General features: G+C 44.9%; 1 protein-coding gene across 5 annotated transcripts in view; it reads right to left on the bottom strand.

The window, feature by feature from the left end:
- The window catches only part of mis18bp1 (MIS18 binding protein 1), a 129,616-nt gene that overhangs the window by 43,033 nt on the left and 65,357 nt on the right, over positions 1 to 21,226 (bottom strand). For all 5 annotated transcript variants that reach the window (XM_072491100.1, XM_072491119.1, XM_072491138.1 and 2 more), the window contains 4 exons: positions 16,364 to 16,524; positions 16,175 to 16,271; positions 6,491 to 8,078; positions 1,690 to 1,868 (listed from right to left, as the gene is read on the bottom strand). In XM_072491100.1, the coding sequence (XP_072347201.1) occupies positions 1,690 to 1,868; positions 6,491 to 8,078; positions 16,175 to 16,271; positions 16,364 to 16,524 (2,025 nt within the window). The remainder of the gene's footprint in view (positions 1 to 1,689; positions 1,869 to 6,490; positions 8,079 to 16,174; positions 16,272 to 16,363; positions 16,525 to 21,226) is intronic.

Here is a 21,226-nt window from a genome sequence, read left to right as displayed (position 1 = left end):
CATATAACCGTCTTTGTTTTGGTGCTCATTTATGATCACACCTTTAATAATAGTTTGGGATATTTTTCTACATTAAAGATACTATATAAATGCAACAGAATACATTTGGTCCATTAATAACAAAAAGTGGCTTTGCTTTCACCGTCTCCAAAATAAATAATCATTTAACAATGTTTACTGCCAACTTGTGGCAATCGGTTTACATGCAATTGATGAGGAAAGGTAATGAAAAAGAGTCAATAGGTACAGGTAGTTATAAATGCATGAACAAATTCATGGTTTAGTGGAAGGAGGAATGTGATTTTTGGTTATGTTTTTCTGTCACTGTTTAACACTGCAACTTTGAATGCAAACATTTACTATGGAAATCCTGTATAGCAATATAGCCACATGAAAGTTGATGGGCGCCGTAGGGTGAATTTCTGAAGTCACTTTTAATTCGTCACCATCGGATATATTTTAAAAAAAATCTTTCTATCCATGGACTGCTCATAAGCAACGCCATGGACACATAGGATCATTAAAAAAAACAACTGGACATGTGTTCTGTTGACCTACCCTTTCATCATCTTTTCTTTTCTAAAAATAATGGACCTGAAATTCACTGGAATAGCAATCAGCGTCGGATTGTTACTTTGCTCCCAGTTTCTTACCTAAAATTGTGACTTGCCCGACACCCGGCAATGCAAATCCTAGTATTCAGTGTAGCTGTCGAAGGGAAGGAAGCCACATCCCTTTTTTATAGCACTAGCTGCAGGAAAGCAGGTAAGTTAAAGGTCTTGTAAGTTTACATGCTCTTGACAGGCAAGGGTAAAGGTAAGTGCACAAGGTAAGTGTATAGGATTTTGGGGGTGGAGGTGTCCTGCCTCGGGTGGAGGTATAGCCGGGTTGGGCTTCGGGGATATGGGACAGTTGGGCCTGGCAGATGTGGGAGCGAGAGTCAGGCCTAGCCGGGTGAGGGGTGTCCCTTGGAGAGGGGTGGGTGGAACAAGATCCCTGGGGATTTGGAGTAGTTGTTGTGTCGGGGTAGATCTGTGGAATAGTTACCTTAAGTTAGAAGGGGCTTTAATTTTTTGGGGGGTAACTTTTGACATAAGCCAGTTGGAACCATCTGAAGTTTGCAATTACCATGCAAACCTTACCTGTAAACAGCTGAAGGGGATTCCCTAGTTCATCTTTGGGATACCCCCACTAAGACACCCTGGAGCTTGGAAGTTATGGCCTAATATTTGGCAATGTTACCAATACAGGTCGATCATCCCTTGTCCGAAATGCTTGGGGTCGGAAGTGCCTCGGATTTCAGAATTTTTTGGATTTTGGAATACCTGTATAATGGTAGCTCATCCAGCAAGTCTTCCACATTGTAGACAGAAGGTGGTCGACAGTGTGATCCCTGCAGACTGGAGAGGCGCTTTGCAAAGCCGAGAGAGCGAGAGAGAGCGTGAGCGCGCACGATCCACAAGCGCTATGTGAAGAACAGCGCCGTGTCCAGGCAGCTGAAATCCGCCACTAAATCTTGCATCAAAGACAGCATCAAGAAACAGCAGATTGATTCAGCGAAGTTTGACCAAGTGGAAAAAAGTGCGGATTTCAGAGCTTTTTGAATTTCGGATAAGGGGTGCTCAACTGTAATTAAAATAGCGACCCCTTAAATACTAACAAACCATCTCTAAATTTATGCATTCCAACCTTTCTTGTTTTCATTACTGGAACATTTTTTCTTCTGTTTCACATCAGGTTTTTTGGACAATTTCAGTTGATGTTCAGATGTGTACTTTTGCTGGCACGCCTCAGCAGAACGCGTTCCAACAGTTGCTGCAACCGCTTCCCAGAAACCAGGTTTGTGTTTTGGTAATGCTGCAACAGAGCTAACAGGACAAAAATCAATTTGAAACTTTGTTAAAGTTATAGCCAAGACAAATAAAGATAACCAATCTTGCATTGTTTTTGTTTAAAAAATATCCTACATATATTGGAGTGAACCATATTATATTAAATTTTAATTGAAGATGTATTGTAACATGATAGATATCTTCCTTATGACCTCTCTGTAGAATATGAAAGGGCACGTGCACCTTAAAAGTGTCTGCTTTGCCAGGATTTCCTACAAGAAAAGTCCATTTACCTACATATTTTGGCTGCTGTTCTAAATCCGAGCCAATCAATTCTATTTCCTACCTTTAAAAAAAACTTTTCTCTTTACCTCTCTTTTCTCGTCATGCTTCCTTCCACTTCTCCCCTGTATCCTGATCTTCTAAATCCCTAATCTAATCCTCAGTACATTTCTACCTTCCTACTCTCCTGCCTATATCCCAGCTTGATTCTCCCTTAGATAAGCTAACAGCTTTCCACTATTCCACTCTTGGCAATTTACAAGGGACCCTTCAAGGCATTCGGCACTGCCTCATTGCAAGCAACAATCCCAAATATCCATCATACTGTCTTGTTTAACCTCTCACTCAGTGTGTCCATTGAGGGTTAACCTTGCCAATCTTCTTCTCAGCTAACTCGCTCATCACAGTGCTACCTTTAGATTGCACCAATCTATCAGCCTCTCACCACCACTCACTGCATCTACTTTCATCTGTGAAAGATGTCCTTGTTATCCATTAATTTAGTGCAAATGATTATTTAAACCTCAGGGCCTTGGTGGAAATCTGGCTGAGGAATGATGACATCTTCCCCTAAATGTAACTGCCATGCCTGACTGTACTTTCTACCAAGACTGTCAAGGTGGCGGTGTGGCTCTCATTGTCAAGGCTTGCTAACACAGCTCTTTCAACCCAGCAAAGTCCTCTTTACTAACACCTGGGAGCTTGGGCCAAAATTAGGAGAGCTGTCTCACAGATTAGTCAAGCAAGAGCCTGACATAGTCATACTCAAGGAATCATACCTTGCAGTTATATCCCAGACAGCCCATCACCATTCTTGGGTTATCCTATCCCACCGGAAGGATAGACCCAGCAGTGCTGGTAGCACAGTGGTATACAGTCGGGAAGGAGTTGCCCTATGAGTCCTCAACATTGTCGCTGGACCCCATGAAGTCGAATAGCACCAGGTCAAACAAACACGGGCAAGGAAACTCCTGTGATTTCTACATACCACCTTCCGTCAGCTGAATAATCAGTACTCCTCCATGTTGAACACCACTTGGAGGAAGCATCGAGGGTGGCAAGGCACAGCATTTACTCTGGGCGGGGGACCTCATTGTCCATCACCAAGAATGGCTCAGTAGTATCACCAGTGATTGAGCTGGCCAGGTGCTAAAGGACATAACTGCTAGGCTAGGTTTGCTATAGGTGGTGAGGGAACCAAGAAGAGAGAAAAATATACTAGTCCTCATCCTCACCAACCTGCCTGTCGCAGATGCATCTGGCCATGACAGTATCTGTAGGAGTGACCACTGCACAGTCCTTGTGGAGACAAAGTTCCGTCTTCACATTGAGGATACCCTCCATTGTGGCACTACCATTACCGTTAAATGGAACAGACTTCAAACAGATGTAGCAACTCAAGACTGGCCACCCATGAGGCGCTGTGGGCCAACAGCAGCAGCAGAATTTTACACAACTGCAATCTCCTCATCCGGTATATCTTCCACTCTACCTTTACCACCTAGCTAGAGGATCAACCCTAGTTCAATGAAGAGTGCAGCAAAGCATGCCAGGCACAACAGCAGGCATACCTAAAAATGAGGTGTCAACCTGGTGAAGCTACATCACAGGATTACTTCCAACGGATCAGGTCTAAGCTCTGCAAGTCCTGCCATATCCAGTCGTGAATGCTGGAGGACAATTAAACACCGGAGGAGGTAGCGTCACAATAATCCCCACTTTGAATGATGGAGGTGCCCAACAGATCAGTGTAAAAGATGAGGCTGAAACATGCACAACCATCTTCAGCCTGATGTGCCGTGTGGATGATCCATCTCAGCCTCAGGAGGTCCCCAGCATCACAGCTGTCAATCTTCAGCCTATTTGATTCACTCCATGTGATATCAAGAAACAGCTGAAGGCACTGGATATTACAACGGCTATGGGCCCTGAAAATATTCCAGCAATAGTACTGAAGACTTAGACTCCAGAACTTGCAGCGCCCTAGCCAAGCTGTTCCATTACAACTACAACACAGGCATCAACCCGGCAATGTGGCAAATTGCCCAGGTATGTCCCATATACAAGAAACAGGACAAATTACCACCCCGTCGCTCCAGTATCGATCATCAATAAAGTGATAGAAGCGGTTATCAACAGCGCTTGGAGGCCTTCTGACGCAGTGGTATTGCCCCATCTGCTGCGCCAGAAGCACTGGGTTGGTCCAACACAGGACTTGTTGGCCATGGAAGGGGTGTTCATAATGTAATTCATTCTACTACTCCCCGCCCCCCACACACACACACTTTTCCTCAAAAGGATAAAAAAGCAGTGTGGTGGTGAAGATTCGCATTAACAAAAAAATAAGCAGCGCAATCGAGTGGCACTTGCTTAGCAATAACCTGCTCACTGACGCAGGATCCCCCAGAGTGACTCAAGTTTCTGGCCTCATTACAGCCTTGGTTCAAACATGGACAAAAGAGCTGAATTTCAGGTGATGTGAGTGGCTGTCCTTGGCATAAGGCACCATTTGAACGAGTGTGACATCAAGGAGCCAAAGTAAAACTGGAGTCAATGGAATCAGGGGGAAAATCCTCCACTGGTTGGAGCCCTACTTAGAATAAAGGAAGATGGTTGTGGTGGTTTGAGGTCAATCATCTCAGTTCCAGGATATCACTGCAGGCGTTCCTCAGGATAGTGTCCTAGGCCCAACCTCTTCAGCTGTTTTATCAATGACCTTTCTTCCACCATAAGCTCACAAGTGGGATGTTCGCTGATGATTGCACACCTTGGATTTTTAATTCTTTCATTGTGATGTGGGCCAGCAGTTATTGTTCATCCCCAACTGCCCTGGAACTGAGTCAACCACATTGCTCAGGATCCAGAATCACATGTAGGCCAGAGCAGGTAATGATGACAGGTTTCCTCCCCTGAAGGACATTAGTGAACCAGATGGGTTTCATCGTCATCATTAGATTTCCACATTTTTCTTGGGAGTTCAAATTTCATCATTTGCCATGGTGAGATTTGAACCCTGGTCCTCGAGCATTACCAGGGGTCTATAGATTACTAGTCCAGTAACAATACCACTATGTCACTGCACCCTACTCCTCTAGCACTGGGTAGTTAAGTTTGGGTACAAGCCTTATTAATTAAGGTAGAAATAAGGATATTTGAGGACTAATTGAAAAACTCCAAATTTAACTGGGAAAAAATGAAATTATTTAGCTAAATCTTTTGAGACATCGATACCATAGAAATCTTTGTTTTTGAAAAACTAGGGCAGTGTACGTGCAACACCGAATACTTTATCACAGTGTTGAAAAAAATACATAAGGTGTATTGCAAAAGTCCTTCCTGTTATTTCCTTTGATCCCTTTCTTTTATTGTATATTTATTATTTTTGGTCTGTGGATTGATAATTGAGATATACCTTTAACTTGAACAGAGGAAATGGAGGTCTAAAAATTTCAACAGCTTGCTTACTGGAACACTGTTCTCAAGTTTTGTATTTGGCAAGGGAGAACACAGACTTTTCGGTATTCAGCCAACTGGAGGGAACTGGTTCAACTGATTAACTGGCAACCAATGGGTTGGCCAGGGACAGTGTTCAGCCCGACAACAGTCAGCGATTGGTTCCTGCCAAGTAGTTTTTTCCAGAGAGAACCTTCCAGAAGCCTCAAGATCCTCGAAGGAAGAGGAGCTGTGTTTCTCTACCTCTCTCTGCTGCCGGTTGCCTGCTGTCTCCGTGAGTCTGCAGTGAAGATTATTACAAGCCAAAGGAAAAGAAAGTACCCAACTGAAGGCATAATCTTGAGAAATAAACTAACTGGAAGACGTCCATCTGAATCAAAGACCTTATCCTTTTATTTTGCTTTCCACCACCCTTTCTCTTCGGTGTTATTTATCTGTACAGGTGGGGCGAGTTGGAAAGGGGTGGGGGGTTGGGAATTGGATAATAGATAGCCAGTTGTACTTTTTGCCTATTTAATTATAGTTAATGATAATAATAAAAGGTTACTTGTATTTAAGTTTACAAACCTGGCGACTGGAGTCTCAACCAAAGCCACGGGTATTATAAAATATAATTTTACCTGTGTTGCAATTCTGGGTCAAGTGCGACTAGAATTGACCCTGCACTAGCCCAGGCTGTTGTGACAGCATAAATTCAATATCATAGGTTATTGGTATAAATTACTACCAAAAATGGTTTCCAAAATGTTTTTAATACTCCCAGCATACAAAGAAAAAGGAAATAAAGTTCAGGCCAGAATTTTCTGGTCCTGCAAGTCAACAGAACTTTGGCTGGACCACTGCATCCCACTCGAAGGGTCCCGCCACAACTGGGCCGGAAAATTCCGACCTCAGACTTCCTTCAACTCTTGAATGGTTCTTACCTGTGCAGGAAACGTAGTTCTTTCTTAGTCCAGAATTCTGCTTCAGTATCAAGAGAATGCAACCATTTAGGCTGTTTTAGTTGTTTTTCCTGACTAGGCCTGGAATATAATTCAGGGTCAAAGTCTGTACCTGATATTTCTCTAATTAGAGTTTTCGTATTTGAACATTTTGGCTCATCTTCCATAACAACTTCAGTCTCATTTATTTCAGCATCTGAAACATCTGTCACAGATGACAGGAACCTATTAAATTGATTCCTAGGTTTTCTTTGTGAAGCGCTTTGGTTACACTTCAATATACTGCTTCCAACATTATAGTCATCTAATTCTGCTTTATTTATTGGATGTTGTAGTCCGCTTGTTGTAGTCACTTCAGCACTGCCAGTATATGACCCCTTCTTTGACTTGTCTGTTTTACGATGACGGGAAATCTGAAGATTTCGAATAGAAGTGGTTTTCTGTCCCCCAGGACAGAGATTATTTAAGCTAAACTCTTCAGTGTTGTTTTCTCGGATTTCCTTGTTGGTTAGGATAGAGTTGGATGATGTCAAAATCTCAGACAAAATACAATCATTATTAATCAGTGAAGTGGTTTGTTTAAGCTGTACTGAAAACTCTTCAGAATGTAGCTCTGTGACAGTAGAACAGTCAATATTATCTGCAGTTGAATTATTTTGCTTATTTACTCGTGCTTGATTTTGCCTATTGGCATACCGTTTGTGGTTTAAACTTCTCATTTTCCGTTTGATGTTAATTTTGATACTCTCACTGGTCTCCAAACTCTCATCTTCCGATTGACTCAATTTGATAGGTTTTTTGATTGATTTTGAAGAATGATTCGCTTCTGTGGGTCTCCTTTTTGACATATGTTCAAAACGATCATTGTCACTTGTATCTTCCGCTTCAGATGAATTACTAATTTCTGCTGAAGACATATTTCTTCCTTCATTCCTTTTGCTTTGAACATTACATAATGACTCACTCGATTTTAATGTCCTACTTCTTAATTTGTAAGGATCACGTAGTTTCGCTTCCATGGGTCTATTAGTTTCGTTTTCAAAAATATCATCCTCACTTGTTATCACGGATGAATTACTCATTTCAGCCATTGACATATTTCTTCTTTTGTTTCTGTTTTCAGCATTATCTAATGACTTATTTGATTTTATTAACCCATTTCTAAATTTGTAAGGATCACGTAGTTTCGCTTCCATGGACTTGCTTTCAAAAATGTCGTTGGTATCTTCTACTTCAGATGGAATAACCATATCTACAGTGGCCAAAGTCCTTCCTTTACTCTTGGTTATATGGGCACTGTGTAACTCATTCAATTTCACTGTTTTGTTCAATAATACAAAAGGATCACAAATTGGTGTCACACTAACTGTTGGATTTAGGGTACCATGTTTTCTGTTAATTGATTTTTTTGTTCTTTTATTCGAGGTATATTCATCTGTGCTTGAAGCAGCCTGTCCTGACAATTGTTTGCATGTCTGGTTTCTCGTGATATATTCTACCGGTCGATTGTTGGACTTTTCATCTGCCCTTTTTGTCTTTTTGCCATCTCTTTCCATCTTCAAATCTGAATCTATTAAAAGACAAATGCTAAATTAAACCCGGAGATCAGCAGTTGTTTACTATAACGGGGGCCTGTTTAGCTCACTTGGCTAGACAACTGGTTTGTGATGTAGAGCGAGGTCAGCAGCGTGGGTTCAATTACCGCACTGGTCCCGCCTTCTCAACTTTGCCCCTCGCCTGAGGTGTGGTGATCCTCAGGTTAAATCACCACCAGTCAGTTTCCCCCTCAAAAGGGGAAAGCAGCCTACGGTCATCTGGGACTAACGGATAGATTAGTTACCTTTAAGCAATGAGTCAGAATTCTGATGAATCTACAATAATATTCAAATGCAATGATCGTTTTGGACAATGACGCTCCTATTCTACCTGTCACCATTCCACCAACTCCTGGAAGTTATTCTAGATAACACTGAAGGACTGTTTGAAAGTGGAAAAATAAGTCCTCCAGCTGATTGATAAAATATTTCTGTGACGTTGCGTTTCAGAGATGCACAACTGCAGATGATGCCTTGAATATATAAAAGGGAAAAATGTACAACATTTAATTTTACCTAGCTTCTCAAGGTTATCCCCCATCAGGGCATGATAGTGGTAGTAACTACTTAATTGTTTGAGAGCTTAAGGAAAACCTCAAACAACATGCTCTAATATCCATATAAATGCTTGGGTAAAGCCACAGAAGCAAAAGGTTCTGATACAGCAATCTTAGAAGAAACTTTGCATCTGGAATTAAAGGCAGCAAATACTCAATTATAGTGACGATCAAATTCTCAATTGTAAATTCTATTCAGAAAATGTAGACATAGAGCTACATTTAAAGTTAAACATCTTTGGCTGAAAGGAAAATCAGGCTAATTTTTTTGTAGGCACATGCTCTGATCTGCCATATTTTCTGATACTTGCAGCACCCAGGCGATTCTGTGTACCTCTGTAAAAATCAAGAAAATGTTCCCAACAATTAAGTCAAGAGCATCCACTGCTACTGTCCAGTGTTCTCAAAGACTCTTCCACCAATATAGACACAGCAAACTTATCTAACGTTTTACAAAAATAAAACTAAATTAAAATGCAAGAAATCAACAGTGAAGACTCGGTGCCAAAACAAATGGTACATTCAGAAAATTATTACTTAATTAACATGATGTGTAAATGCATTTAAACATCATTGCATCATCTATTAATATCTTCCCAATTTGCGACCTCAGCTTGCATGGAGAATATGAAAATACTTCATAGATGACAATTTAAAGTAGCAATGTGGAAATAGCAGTCAAGACCTCAAAGCCGATGGATAAAATGTATGCAGATTCTTGGTACGAAGATGACGATGATGCCAAGTACTTGGCTAACAGATGGACAATTGCTTATTGTCCCATTTCATTTACCTCTGACCTCACTTGAAAGAAGATCCTCATTAAAAGATACGACTTTCTCTATTGTTATGAAACAAAAAATTGGAGGAGACATTACTGGGAGGTGAACAACATATTCAGCAGAAACCTAATTCTCCATTTTAAGATTTAGATACTAGCTGCGCAACAGCAATTGGCCATTGGAGACCCCTGGGTGGTCAGGGACAGGCCAGGGTTGGCCCTCCCCCCAGGTACCCAGGCACCTTAGCACTGCCAGCCTGGCACTGCCAAGGTGCCCAGGTAGCACTGCCAGGAGCACTTCCAGAATGCTATGGCGGCACTGCAAACGGTCAGGGCCCGAGGGGGGGGGAGCCATGACCATGAAAGGGGTAGAGGGGGTATGAAAGGTGGGGGGGTTGTAGGGCAGGTATGAGGGTGCCAATGTAGGGTGGGGATCCTGAAAGGGGGCGTGGGAAGTCCAGAAGCAGGATCCCTCAGCGACCCGATTGCAGAGTGTCCTCACTTTGGTGGGTGGGTGGGGGGTGTTCAGCTCCCTAGTGCTGAAAATAATTCTAACTGTGGGCTTCACCGGGGCAGAAACTCCCTGAGGCCCCAAAAAATGATCAAGTGTGGTTAGATTGCCGACAGAGGCAGGGAGAAACTCCCCACGAAACTCGCCCAGAATGACACTTGAATTTTAAATCGCGCCCAATAGCTGTAGAATTACACGGATGAGATTTTCTCTGGTCTTTTGATGTGAGTGGTCGTATATATGGCAGCTCCTGCTTGACAAACTCTTTTTACCCAAAATTGGGTCTAATTTTGACGGAAAAGTGTAACTGAAAGTCGGAGACGTCCCCCCGGGAATGGCATGGCTGCTGGTTACCAAACCCGGCAGAAGAAGGTGGAGGACTTGAAAGGGACATGCGGTGCAGCAGCGAGTGAAAAGATGGTGGAGGAGAATGTTTCGGTGCAAGTAGCAAAGCCCCAAATGGGACAGTTGATGGCCTTCCTCAAGGAAGAGATCTGCCAGCAGAGGAAGGAGATTGCAAGATGATTGCTTGAAGGCCATTGAAGGGGCTATGGCACCCTTGAAGGGATCAATGGAGAAATGCTTGGAGGCACAGGGGTTGCAGATCTGAGAGATTGAGAGGGTGATGTCAGACCACAGCAATCTGGTGATGGCACTGGAGGCGAGGGGGGCTCTTAGGAGACCTTTGTGTGGTAAACCACTGTTGCAGCTATATTAAGTGACGCAAGGTAGGACCTGTACTACAGGTTCGCCGGTAGTCCCTGCCTGCTGGCTCCGCCCAGTAGGTGGAGTATAAATATGCGTGTCCTCCATTCAGCAGCCATTTTGCCAGCTGCTGTGGGAGGCCACACATCTTAAGAGCAATAAAGCCTCAGTTGTATCAAACTCTAGTCTTTGTTCAATTATCGTGCATCACTTTGCAAGACGTTGAGAGCAAAGATGGAGCAGGAAAATAGATCGAGAAGGCAGAATCTGCAAATAGTTAGCCTGCCTGAAGGAGTGGAAGGTATGAGTGCCATGATGTACATTGAGGATGCTGGCAGGGCTGGTGGCGGAGGGGGTGCTGGACAAGACTCCCGAGGTGGACAGAGCGCACAGAGCTAGGGAGCCGCAGCAGGCGGCGATTGTGAGGCTCCACAAGTTTGTGGAGAAAGAGAAAATACTGCAGTGGGCCAGGGAGAAGCGCAACTGTGAATGGGAGGGGAACAAGGTCTGAATATATCAGGACATTGGAGCTGTGCTGGCAAACAGCGTGCAAGGTTCAACAGGGCCAAGGCGGTGCTGTTTCGATAGCGGGTTAGGTCTGGGGTTCTCGACCTAGCAAAACTATGGGTGACTTATAAAGGCCGGGAATATTACTTTGAGACTCCAGAAGCGATCAATGACTTTATCAAGGAGCATAAACTGGGAGAGAACTGAACAACTTTGGGAGGCCAAGATGCTGGCTCGTTTAAGTAACTGAGAATACGAGCAGAGTGAGGGTTGGAAGGAGGGGGCTTCTTTTCCTCCGATGTGGAGGGTTTTTTCTTAATTTTTCTTTTGGTCTGACAAAGGGTAGCAGGAGTGAAAAGTTTGTAAGGGGACGGCTGTTCCCACTCCCCTCCTGCTGACTGTGGCTGTGTTTTTTTCTTTTTGTTTGTCTTTGGGGAGGTGATCTGTGGTTTGAGATGGGTCTTTGTTTGGGTGGGGGAAGAGTGCAGGCTGCAGGGAGACATCTTCACAGGACACAAAGGTGAGGGTGGGGGAGGGGTGCGAGGTCAGTAGGAGGAACCTTGGGACAGGAGTTGCCACGCTGGCAGATCATGCTGGCGAACGGAAGTGAGGGGAGGGAGAAGGCCAAGAAGGTGGCCGTTGGGGGTAATACGACGCTGCAAGGTTGGAGAAGAAGAAACATGGTCAGTGGAGGAGAAGGGAGCCATCCTGGAGGGCCAGGGGCAGGATGAAATTAATGAGGGTTGAGCCGAAAGTGGAGGATAGTAGAGGTGAATGGAGGTGCAAGTCCCTGGTACGACTGATAACATGAAATGTGTGAGGGTCCAATGGACCGGTGAAAAGATCTTGGGTCTTTAAGCACATCAGGAGTTTAAGAGCAGAGGTGGTCTTTCTGCAGGAGATGCACCTCAGTGAAAGACCAGGTTAGGCTAAGGAAGGGATGGGTTGGTCAGATTTTCCACTCGGGGTTTGATTCAAAGTTGTGTGGGGGGGGGGGTTTAGCAATTTTGATGAGTAAGAAAACGTGGTATGTGAGCGGAAAGTAAGTGAGGGACCAGGGTGGGATATATGTGATGATGAGTGGGGTATTAGAATGTGTATACACCGAATTGGAACGATGTATGTTTTATGAGGGGGTTGCTGGCAGCTATCCCAGACTTGGCCACGCATCAGTTGATTATGGGAGGAGATTTTAATTGTGTCCCAGAGCCGAGGGTAGTAGGGTCAAGCCCCAGGTCAATGGCAGAATACGGGTGAAATTAAAAATGTAATGAAAATCGCTTATTGTCACAAGTAGGCTTCAAATGAAGTTACTGTGAAAAGCCCCTGGTCGCCACATTCCGGCGCCTGTTCGGGGAGACTGTTATGGGAATTGAACCGTGCTGCTGGCCTGCCTTGGTCTATTTTAAAAGCCAGTTCTTTAGCGCTGTGCTAAACCAGCCCCTCCTGTGCTAAACCAGCCCAAAGGAGCTGGGCGGGTTTATGGAAAAGTGGCAAAGGAACAGGGCGGGTTTATGGAAAAGATGGGTATGGTGGACCTGTGGCGCTTCAAGAACCCAGGGGGAGGGGAGTATTTCTTATTCTTTGTAGGATGTATTCAAGAATCAACTTGGAGATTTTGGTTGGGGTGGAGGGGGCAGAATACGTGGGGATAGTAATCTTGGACCTGCGCCCCATGGCTGGAGATTCGGCTTAGATCGGGATGGGAGCAGAGGCCGAGTGGAGGCTCGATTTGGGTTGCTGGCAGATAGAGGGTTTTGTGATAAAGTGGGGGCTGCGATTAAAGATTATGTAGAATTGAACCAAAACGCGGAGGTCTCGGTGGCAACATTTTGGGAAGTTCTATAAGCGGTGGTCCCGAGGTATCTCGTTCAAGGCACATGTGGAGAGGGAAAGGAGGGAGTAATATGAATGGCTAATGAATGAGATAGTGAAGGTAGATAGGGAGTACTCGAGGGCACCCACCACAGAGGAATTTGCGAGGAGGAAAAATTTACAGGGACAATTTAATAGGTTGATGACAGGGAGGGCGGTAGGACAGCTGCATAGGGCAAGAGGGGTACAGTACGAATACAGGAGAAGGCAAGTCGAATGTTAGCGCATCAGCTACGGAGGCAGGCCGCGCCCAGGGAAATACTGAAGATACGGACTAGGGCAGAGGACGCGGTGTCAGAGCTGGGGAGGATAAACAAGGTGTTTGGGGATTACTACAAGGAGCTGTACAGGGTGGACTCAGGGAGTAAAGAGGGGGACATGGGATGGTTCTTAGAAGAGCTGGAGTTTCCACAATTGGAGGAAGCGAAGAGGAAGACGCTAGAGGAGCCCCTGAGGCTGAGGGAGGTATTGGACAGTATAAGGGGTATGAAGTCGGGGAAGACTCCGGGGCCCGATGGTTACCCGGCGGAATTCTATAAGGAGTTTGCGACGGACCTGGCACTGCATCTCTTGGGAGCGTTTAATGAGGCGCTGGAAAAGAGGGAGCTGCCGGAGGCGATGATGCAGGCAACAATCACATTGATACCAAGGAAGGGTAAGGACCCATTGGAATGTAGAGGCCCATATCGTTATTAAATACAGATGAGAAAGTGCTGGTTAAGTTGGTGGCGCGAAGGATGGAAGGTTGTGTTCTGGGGATGGTTGCAGAGGACCAAACAGGTTCAGGCAGCTTTCCAATAATATAAGGAGGATGCTAAACGTGATCATGACCCCGTCGAGAGCCCAGGTACTGAAGGTAGTGGTGTCCATGGACGCAGAGAAGGCATTTGACCGGGTGGAGTGGTGGTAACTGACGTCCTGGGAAGGTTCAGATTCGGGCCGAAGTTTGTAGCCTGTTATACGTGGCACCGATGGAGTGTGTGTGGACCAATGGCATGGGTTTGAGGAACTTTAAGCTGCATTGGGGAACAAGGCAGGGGTGCCCTCTGTCACCGCTGTTGTTGGCGCTAGCAATAGAGCCTCTGGCAATGGCTCTTAGGGAGTCGACAGAGTGGCAAGAGATTATGAGGGGACGAAGGGCGCATCGGGTGTCGCTATATGCAAACGTCCTACTATTGTATTTTTCGGACCCACTGGAGAGCATGGAGAGGAACATAGGTCTGTTAGGGAAGTTTGGGGCCTTCTCAGGATGCAAGTTAAATGTAGGGAACAGCGAAGTGTTCACGGTAACAAATTGGGTAGGCGAGCCAATCTAGGAAGGGGATGCCATTTAAGGTGGCCAGAGACAGGTTTAGATACTTGGGAATTTAGGTAGCGAGGGAATGAGCGATGCTACATAAATGGAATCTAACAAAGACGGTGGAAGAGGTTAGGGAGGATCTGAAGAGCTGGGACACACTGCACTTGACTCTGGCAGGGAGGGTCGAAGTGGTAAAGACGAACATCCTGCCGAGGTTCCTGTTCATATTCCAGACACTTCTGATCTTTGTATCGACGGCCTTCTTTCAAAAACGGATATGATGATCTCGGACTTTGTATGGGCAGAGAAGGTGCCGAGGACTCTGTTACAGAGGCAAAGGTAGGATTGGCGTTGCCGAACCTGCTACATTATTACTGGGCGGCGAATGTGGAGAAGGGAAGGCGGTGGTGGGATGGAGAGGGGACAGAATGGGTTAAGATGGAGGAAGAATCCTGTCCAGCTTGAGGGCTATGGTGACGGCGGCAATGCCAAGGAAATACGTGGAGAGCCCGGTGCTGCAGTCCACAGTAAAGGTCCGGAACCAGATGAGGAGGCATTTCAGGATATAAGGGATGTCGGTGCTGGCGGCGCGGTGCGAAAACCATGGTTTCGATCCGGCGGCGGCGGGGGGGCAGACGAGAAGTGTGGGCGGGGTCCAGCAAATCAAGCTCACATGTTCTGGGCTGCGAAAAGCTGGAGAGAATTTGGTGGGAGTGTCTGGGCGCTAACAAGGATGGTGGTGGCGGGGGGGTTGAGCCAGATCCTTTGCTGGCGATATTTGGGGTTTCAGAGCTGATGGAGGGGAGGAAGGCCGACGTTCTGGCCTTCGCCTCTCTGATTGTCCGGCGAGGAATTCTGTTGGAGTGGCAGTCGGCAACGCCACCGGGGGACGCGGCCTGGCTGGGTGACTCATCGGCTGGAAAAGATCAAGTACAAATTAAGGGGTTCAACGGAGGGCTTCGAGGCAAGGTGGAGAGGGTGGGAGGGTGCTCGTGGCTGTATTTGAGGAGCTGTTCATCGCGGGGGCAGGGGGAGATGAATAAGGGGAAAAATTTGTACAAACTGTAAAATTGTGTTGGGGAGTTTTGTTCACCGAATTGTTTATGTTTTGTAACCTTTTGTATAAGTTTGGAATAAAATACATTTAAAAAAAAATTAATTTAAAAAAGAGATTGCCTGTAGGATCGCACCTGACCCGACTCAAACGCATTGTTATGTGATAGCCAATGAGGCCTTGGACGGGGAGGCTACCCATGCCCCTATTAAGGCCCTTAAGTGGCCACATCAGGGCCTTTTCCTGACCAGCCTCACTGTTTAGGCTGGTGGCCGCCGGTTGGATCAGGGCGCCGAATAGGAAAAGTTAATAATTTTGATTGGGGGGACAGGGGAACGGTGTGCCTCAAACAAAGTTTCCTTCAGATTTGGGGCACCCTTTCCTCAGGGACCTTGGAGCTTTGGCCCTCCTTCATTGGTAGTCCCTAACCATAGATTTACAGAGCTTCTCTGAAGTTATTATTGTAAATTAGTGTGGCACAGATTTTACAATCAGTAATGAAACTGTCAACGTCATAGCTGACCTCAAAGAAAGCTGTTCACAAAGATCCAGTAATCTTCGTGACATGGATTTCACCTGTTCTGATATTAACTTCATTTCAGCGTCAGTAATCTCACCATTATGATGATGGCGAATGGCGACAGTTTTGCCGTAATCAAAAATAATTGCAAAATTAGGCCAGAACACAGTAAATGAAAATGAACAATCTATTTTAGGAGAACCAAAAAGTAGCATGAGCATGTTTAACAGAAATGTTTACAGAACAGTTGCATTTTCTTACTTCTATTTTGTCTTTTATTCAGGCCTTCTGTGGATGTTATTCGTTTATTCTGTCGATTTGAGGTCCTCAAAGAATCTTCATTTCTGGCATTCATTTTCTATGTTTTCATTAATAGAAAAATAACCAAAAATAGTTATTTGAATAACTTAAGTACTTATTTTTCCCTTTATTATAAAGTATTATACTCACTGCATTCGGAGTGTTGGAAGTCAAGTAATTGGTTCCACCCTCAATGACAGTAACGTTCAAGGTATTATCAACAATCAAACGCTGTCCCCGCCAATACTCTAATGGTGGTTTAATATAGCGGCCACTACGGCTAGTCTGGGTGCTGCTTTGAATAGATGTTTCTGTGGAAATTTCAATATTTATTTTAAGAAAGTAATGAAAGCCATTTAAATAGTCTAAATATTGCAATTAATGTAAGTAAACAGTTTTCTAAACATGAAGAAACTAAACTTAGTTGGCAAATTAAAAAAACAAGGAACTTTGATTTCTAGGACTTCCAATTCTGGGCCACTTAGTAAACTGCAAAATTGATAAACTAGTGGCCGCTTTCTTACATTCTTTTATTTTGTTTACATTACACATGGAAGCAGAATATGTAAATTCTTGAGAGAAAAGTAGGGCCTTAAGTAGCGAGAAAAATAGAATTTAATGATCTTATTGTACATTTATGTCATCTGCTCAATTATTGGTAACCCGTAGTAATATTTACCCGAAGTACACTTGAACATTAACTACAACCACAAAATCCCAACTCTACACTTTGATTGGGTTACAGTAATGGGGAAAGATCAAGTCAATCCACTTAGATCACAATGTCAATTTCATCCCCTTTTCAGGCTTTGGATCACATTAACCTGCCATCTAGCATGCAACAAACTCTCATCTCTCTACTTCCTATTGCGTCACAAAAGTGAGATAGTCTGAAAACAACCCGAGTAAATTTTATACAAATATCGTAAAAACAGGTTGACCCACTATACGGGCTTTTTATTAATTTCTAAGTCAGTCTTTACACATAATTAGTTTGGTAATAGGATCATAATCTTCAATTGCTTGAATACATTCTTTTTTTTTCCTCAAGGAAGTTTAATTTATTAACAAGCTCATTGACATGGTGGATAAAAAAGGTGGTTGTGAAATTATCCATTTGGGCTCCCATAAACATTTAATTAGGCTCCTCAAAAAAATAAAATCACACGGAATAGAGGCTATCTTGCGACGTGGGTTAGAAATTATTTGTGAGGTAGGAGATGGAGAGCAAGGATGTGACTGGTGGTGTTCGTTCAGCCATATATATTCATGACTTGGTGAAGGGATAGGATTGCACATCCAAGTTTGGGGTGACATGGTAGCACAGTGGTTAGCACTTTGCCTCACAGCGCCAGGGATTCAATTCCGGCCTTGGGTCACTGTCTGTGTAGAGTTTGCACTTTCTCCCCGTGTCTGCGTCGGTGTTCTGGTTTCCTCCCATAGTCCAAATATGTGCAGGTTAGGTGGATTGCCACTTAGTGTGTCCGAAAAGATGTCTTGTTATATTAAGGGATTAATGGGATTGGGCAGGGGAGTGAGCTTGGGTGAAGCCTCCTTCTTCACTGTAAGCTTCTATAAAAAAAAGAATTTGCAGACAACACTACATTAGGAAACACACAGATGTGAACAAGAGGTTACATGGGCACAGGAAGAGACCTAAACAGAATAAGTGAGTGAACAAAACTGTAACAAACGGCATTACATGTGGTTAAATGTATGGCCATCATGTTAGACCCAAGAAAGATATTTTGGAGCTTTTTCTAAATGGTCAGAAACTCAATACTGCAGAGAATAAAGATGTGATTGTCTATGTACACAATGCACTAAGATAGTGGACAGGTACAAAAAGTTATCATAAAAACTAATGGAATATTAAACTATATCAAGGGGATTGGGTGAAATCGGGGCGTGCGATCGGGCAGAATATAGCTCCCGACTTCGAAATCGCAGCAGGTGCCAGTTTGATGCCGAATCGCGCTGCTCCACCTCCCCGAAAACGGCGTCAATGCGACACACGCCACGCATAGTTGAAACAGCGTTCAAATATCATTCGTGGGTACACCCGCAATTCTCCGCCTCCGATGGGTTGAGTTCCCAACGGCCTGTTATGTTTCAGCAAGAAGTTGCAAAAGGCCATAGGTAGATTTAGCCAGTGGGCAAATATTATGCCTTTTAGAATTTTATGTATAGGCCCCAGAAAGACTAATCAGAATTTTTTTTCAGAATTGTGGAAAAGGATGTATATGTGCACATATCACTGAAAGCTACTGGATCTCGTGGCCTCCTGTGCACCAATGATGGGCCTGGCGAATCCAGCGCCATTTGGCATGGAACCGGTTGCGTTCCACATGGTAATGGTGCTAGCCCATTCAGAGTTGCTGAATCGGTGCTACTCTTGCGCCATTTTCCCTGTCATAAAACACCACAGTTCCCACGCCGGCGTCAGCACAGTCTCAAAATCGGAGAATCCAGCTCACATTTTTCACATTTATGATGACATTCATCTTTACATGATCACAACCACTTTTGACCTCAACACCATCTCTAAATTTTCAGACTGCTTCACCAACATCCATTACTGGTTGAGCAGAAATTTCCTCCAATTAAATATTGGGAAGACCAAGTCATTGCCTGCAATGAACAAACTCTGTTCTACAGATGCAAGCTCTATCACTCTCCCTGGGAACGGTCTGAGGCCGAGCCAGATCATTTGTATCATAATAAATTCCTGGAAGAACTTCTAACATCAATCCTTGTTGTCACTATTTCCATCCCTCTTGTTATTTCTAGATTTGACTATTTGAAACTTGACCAACCTCCCATGTTCTACATTGCATTACCTGGAGGTCATACAAAAGTATATTGCCCGTGCTTAACTTGCTACAAATCCCATTCATCCCAATCTTGCACTACACTGGCTCAAGGATAAGGTATGCTTCAATTTTAAAATTCACATCCTTGTATAAGAATCCTTCTGGTGTATTTCCTTTCTTCGAATTTATTTTATTTTACTATTTTGTCTCTGGACACATAGGCCGGGATTCTACCTTCCGGGGATTAAGTCCCCACGCCGGCGGGATAACCGGCGCCAACCACTCCAGCGTCAACAGCCCCGAACCTTCGGGGGCTAGGTCGGCGGCGGAGGGGTTGGCGCCGCTCCAACGGGCGCAGAAGGGACTGGGGGAGTTTCCGCATGCGCCAAAGTGATCTCACGCATGCGCAGAACTGCCAGCGTGGTTCCGCGCATGCACAGGGGGTTGTCTTCTCTGTAGGGCTCTGCCATGGCCGGCACGGAACAAAGTGCCCCCACGGCACAGGCCCGCCTGCAGATCGGTGCCCAGGCCACCGTGACCCCCCCCCCCCCCCCCCCCCCCCGGATTCTCCCCGCTTCCCTCCGTGGACCGCCCCAGCCGACTTACCTGCCAGGTCCCGCCATGTGGGACCATGTCTAATCCACGCCGACGGCACTGGCCAAACATGGGCAGCCGCTCGATCGATTGGGGCCCGGAGAATTGCCGGGGGGGGGGCCCACTGCCAACTGCCCCCATCCAGCGTAGCGTGACTCCCGCCCCCGCCCGAAAACCAGCGACGGAGAATACGGCAGCCAGGTCGGGGTAGGATTCGCGCCGCCCCCAGTGATTCTCTGACCCGGCGGGGGGGTCGGAGAATCCCGCCCATAATCAGGATGTGCCTTTATATGTAAGACTCACAGTTGAAAACAGCATGCTTGCCAGGACACGGTGTTCGCAGGTTTTGTTTTTGGAAGGGAAAAGCCAGACTTTTTGGTGCCGAGTAAAACTTAGGAACCAGCTTGGGAGGAACTATTCGATTGGTTAACTGGCAACCGGTGAGTTGGCCAGGGACAGTGTTCGGCCTGACAATGATCGGTGATTGGTTCCTACACAATGCTTTCTGAGAGAATTTGGAAGAGTTTAGGCCTTGGAAGTAAAAAGAATGCTCTCTCTCCTGCTTGCTGAAGTGAAAGGACTACTCTATTGTTCTGAAAGCTGCTAGTGCCTGCACATCCTTTGCTGTAAACCTGAAATGACACTGAACCTGGAGAGAAAAGTGAACAGCCTTACCAGAGAAAACCATCTCAAGCCTAGAAGGGAGAAGTACCAAAACTAAAGTCTAAATTTCATAGACATTGACTGAAGTCATCCCAGTACAACGGAAATCCTTATCCTTTTATTTTTATTAATATTTGCTTTTCACCACCCTTTCCCGTGTAAAGAGAGTGGAGTTAGTTAGGAAGGGAGGGGGGTTAGGAAAGGGGTAACAGATAGTCAGCTACATTTTCTGTCCATTTTTAATTTAGAAAAAAAAACGTTATTGTCACAGGTAGGCTTACATTAACACTGCAATAAAGTTACTGTGAAAAGCCCCGAGTTGACACATTCCGGCGCCTGTTCTGGTACTCAGAGGGAGAATTCAGAATGTCCAATTCACCTAACAAGCATGTCTTTTGGGTCTTGTGGGAGGAAACCGGAGCACCTGGAGGAAACCCACGCAGACATGGGGAGAATGTGCAGACTCCACACAGACAGTGACCCAAGCCAGGAATCGAACCTGGGGCCCTGAAGCTGTAAAGCAACTTTGCTAACCACTGTGCTGTAATTACCATACTGCACATAATAAAAGGTTACTTGGGTTTTAAAGTTACAAACCTAGTGATTGCAGTTCATTGGACCTTTGGTATGTTAAATAAAATCTAATTTCACCTGTGTTGCGACTCCGGGTCAAGTGGGGCTGGAACCAGCCCAGGCTGTCGTGACACTTGTCATCAAATACTTCCAGAAAATTACCAAACGACATTGCCCTCCCCATCTCTGGAACTTCCTCTAGCACAGCAACTCTCTGAAATATGTGCAATCCTTTAATTAGAGCCTTTGGAGCATCTGAGTTTGATAGTTTCACCATTCATGTACATTGCCTTGGCTGACTGAGCACCACGCTCTGGATTTCCATGAACCCTTCTGCCTCATTTCTTCTTTGAGACACCCGCAAAACCTT

The sequence above is a fragment of the Scyliorhinus torazame genome, chromosome 2 (genome assembly GCF_047496885.1).
Source record: "Scyliorhinus torazame isolate Kashiwa2021f chromosome 2, sScyTor2.1, whole genome shotgun sequence".
Taxonomy (NCBI): domain Eukaryota; kingdom Metazoa; phylum Chordata; class Chondrichthyes; order Carcharhiniformes; family Scyliorhinidae; genus Scyliorhinus; species Scyliorhinus torazame.
Note: the sequence above shows the minus strand (reverse complement) of the source record. Positions and strands in the feature narration are given on the sequence as shown.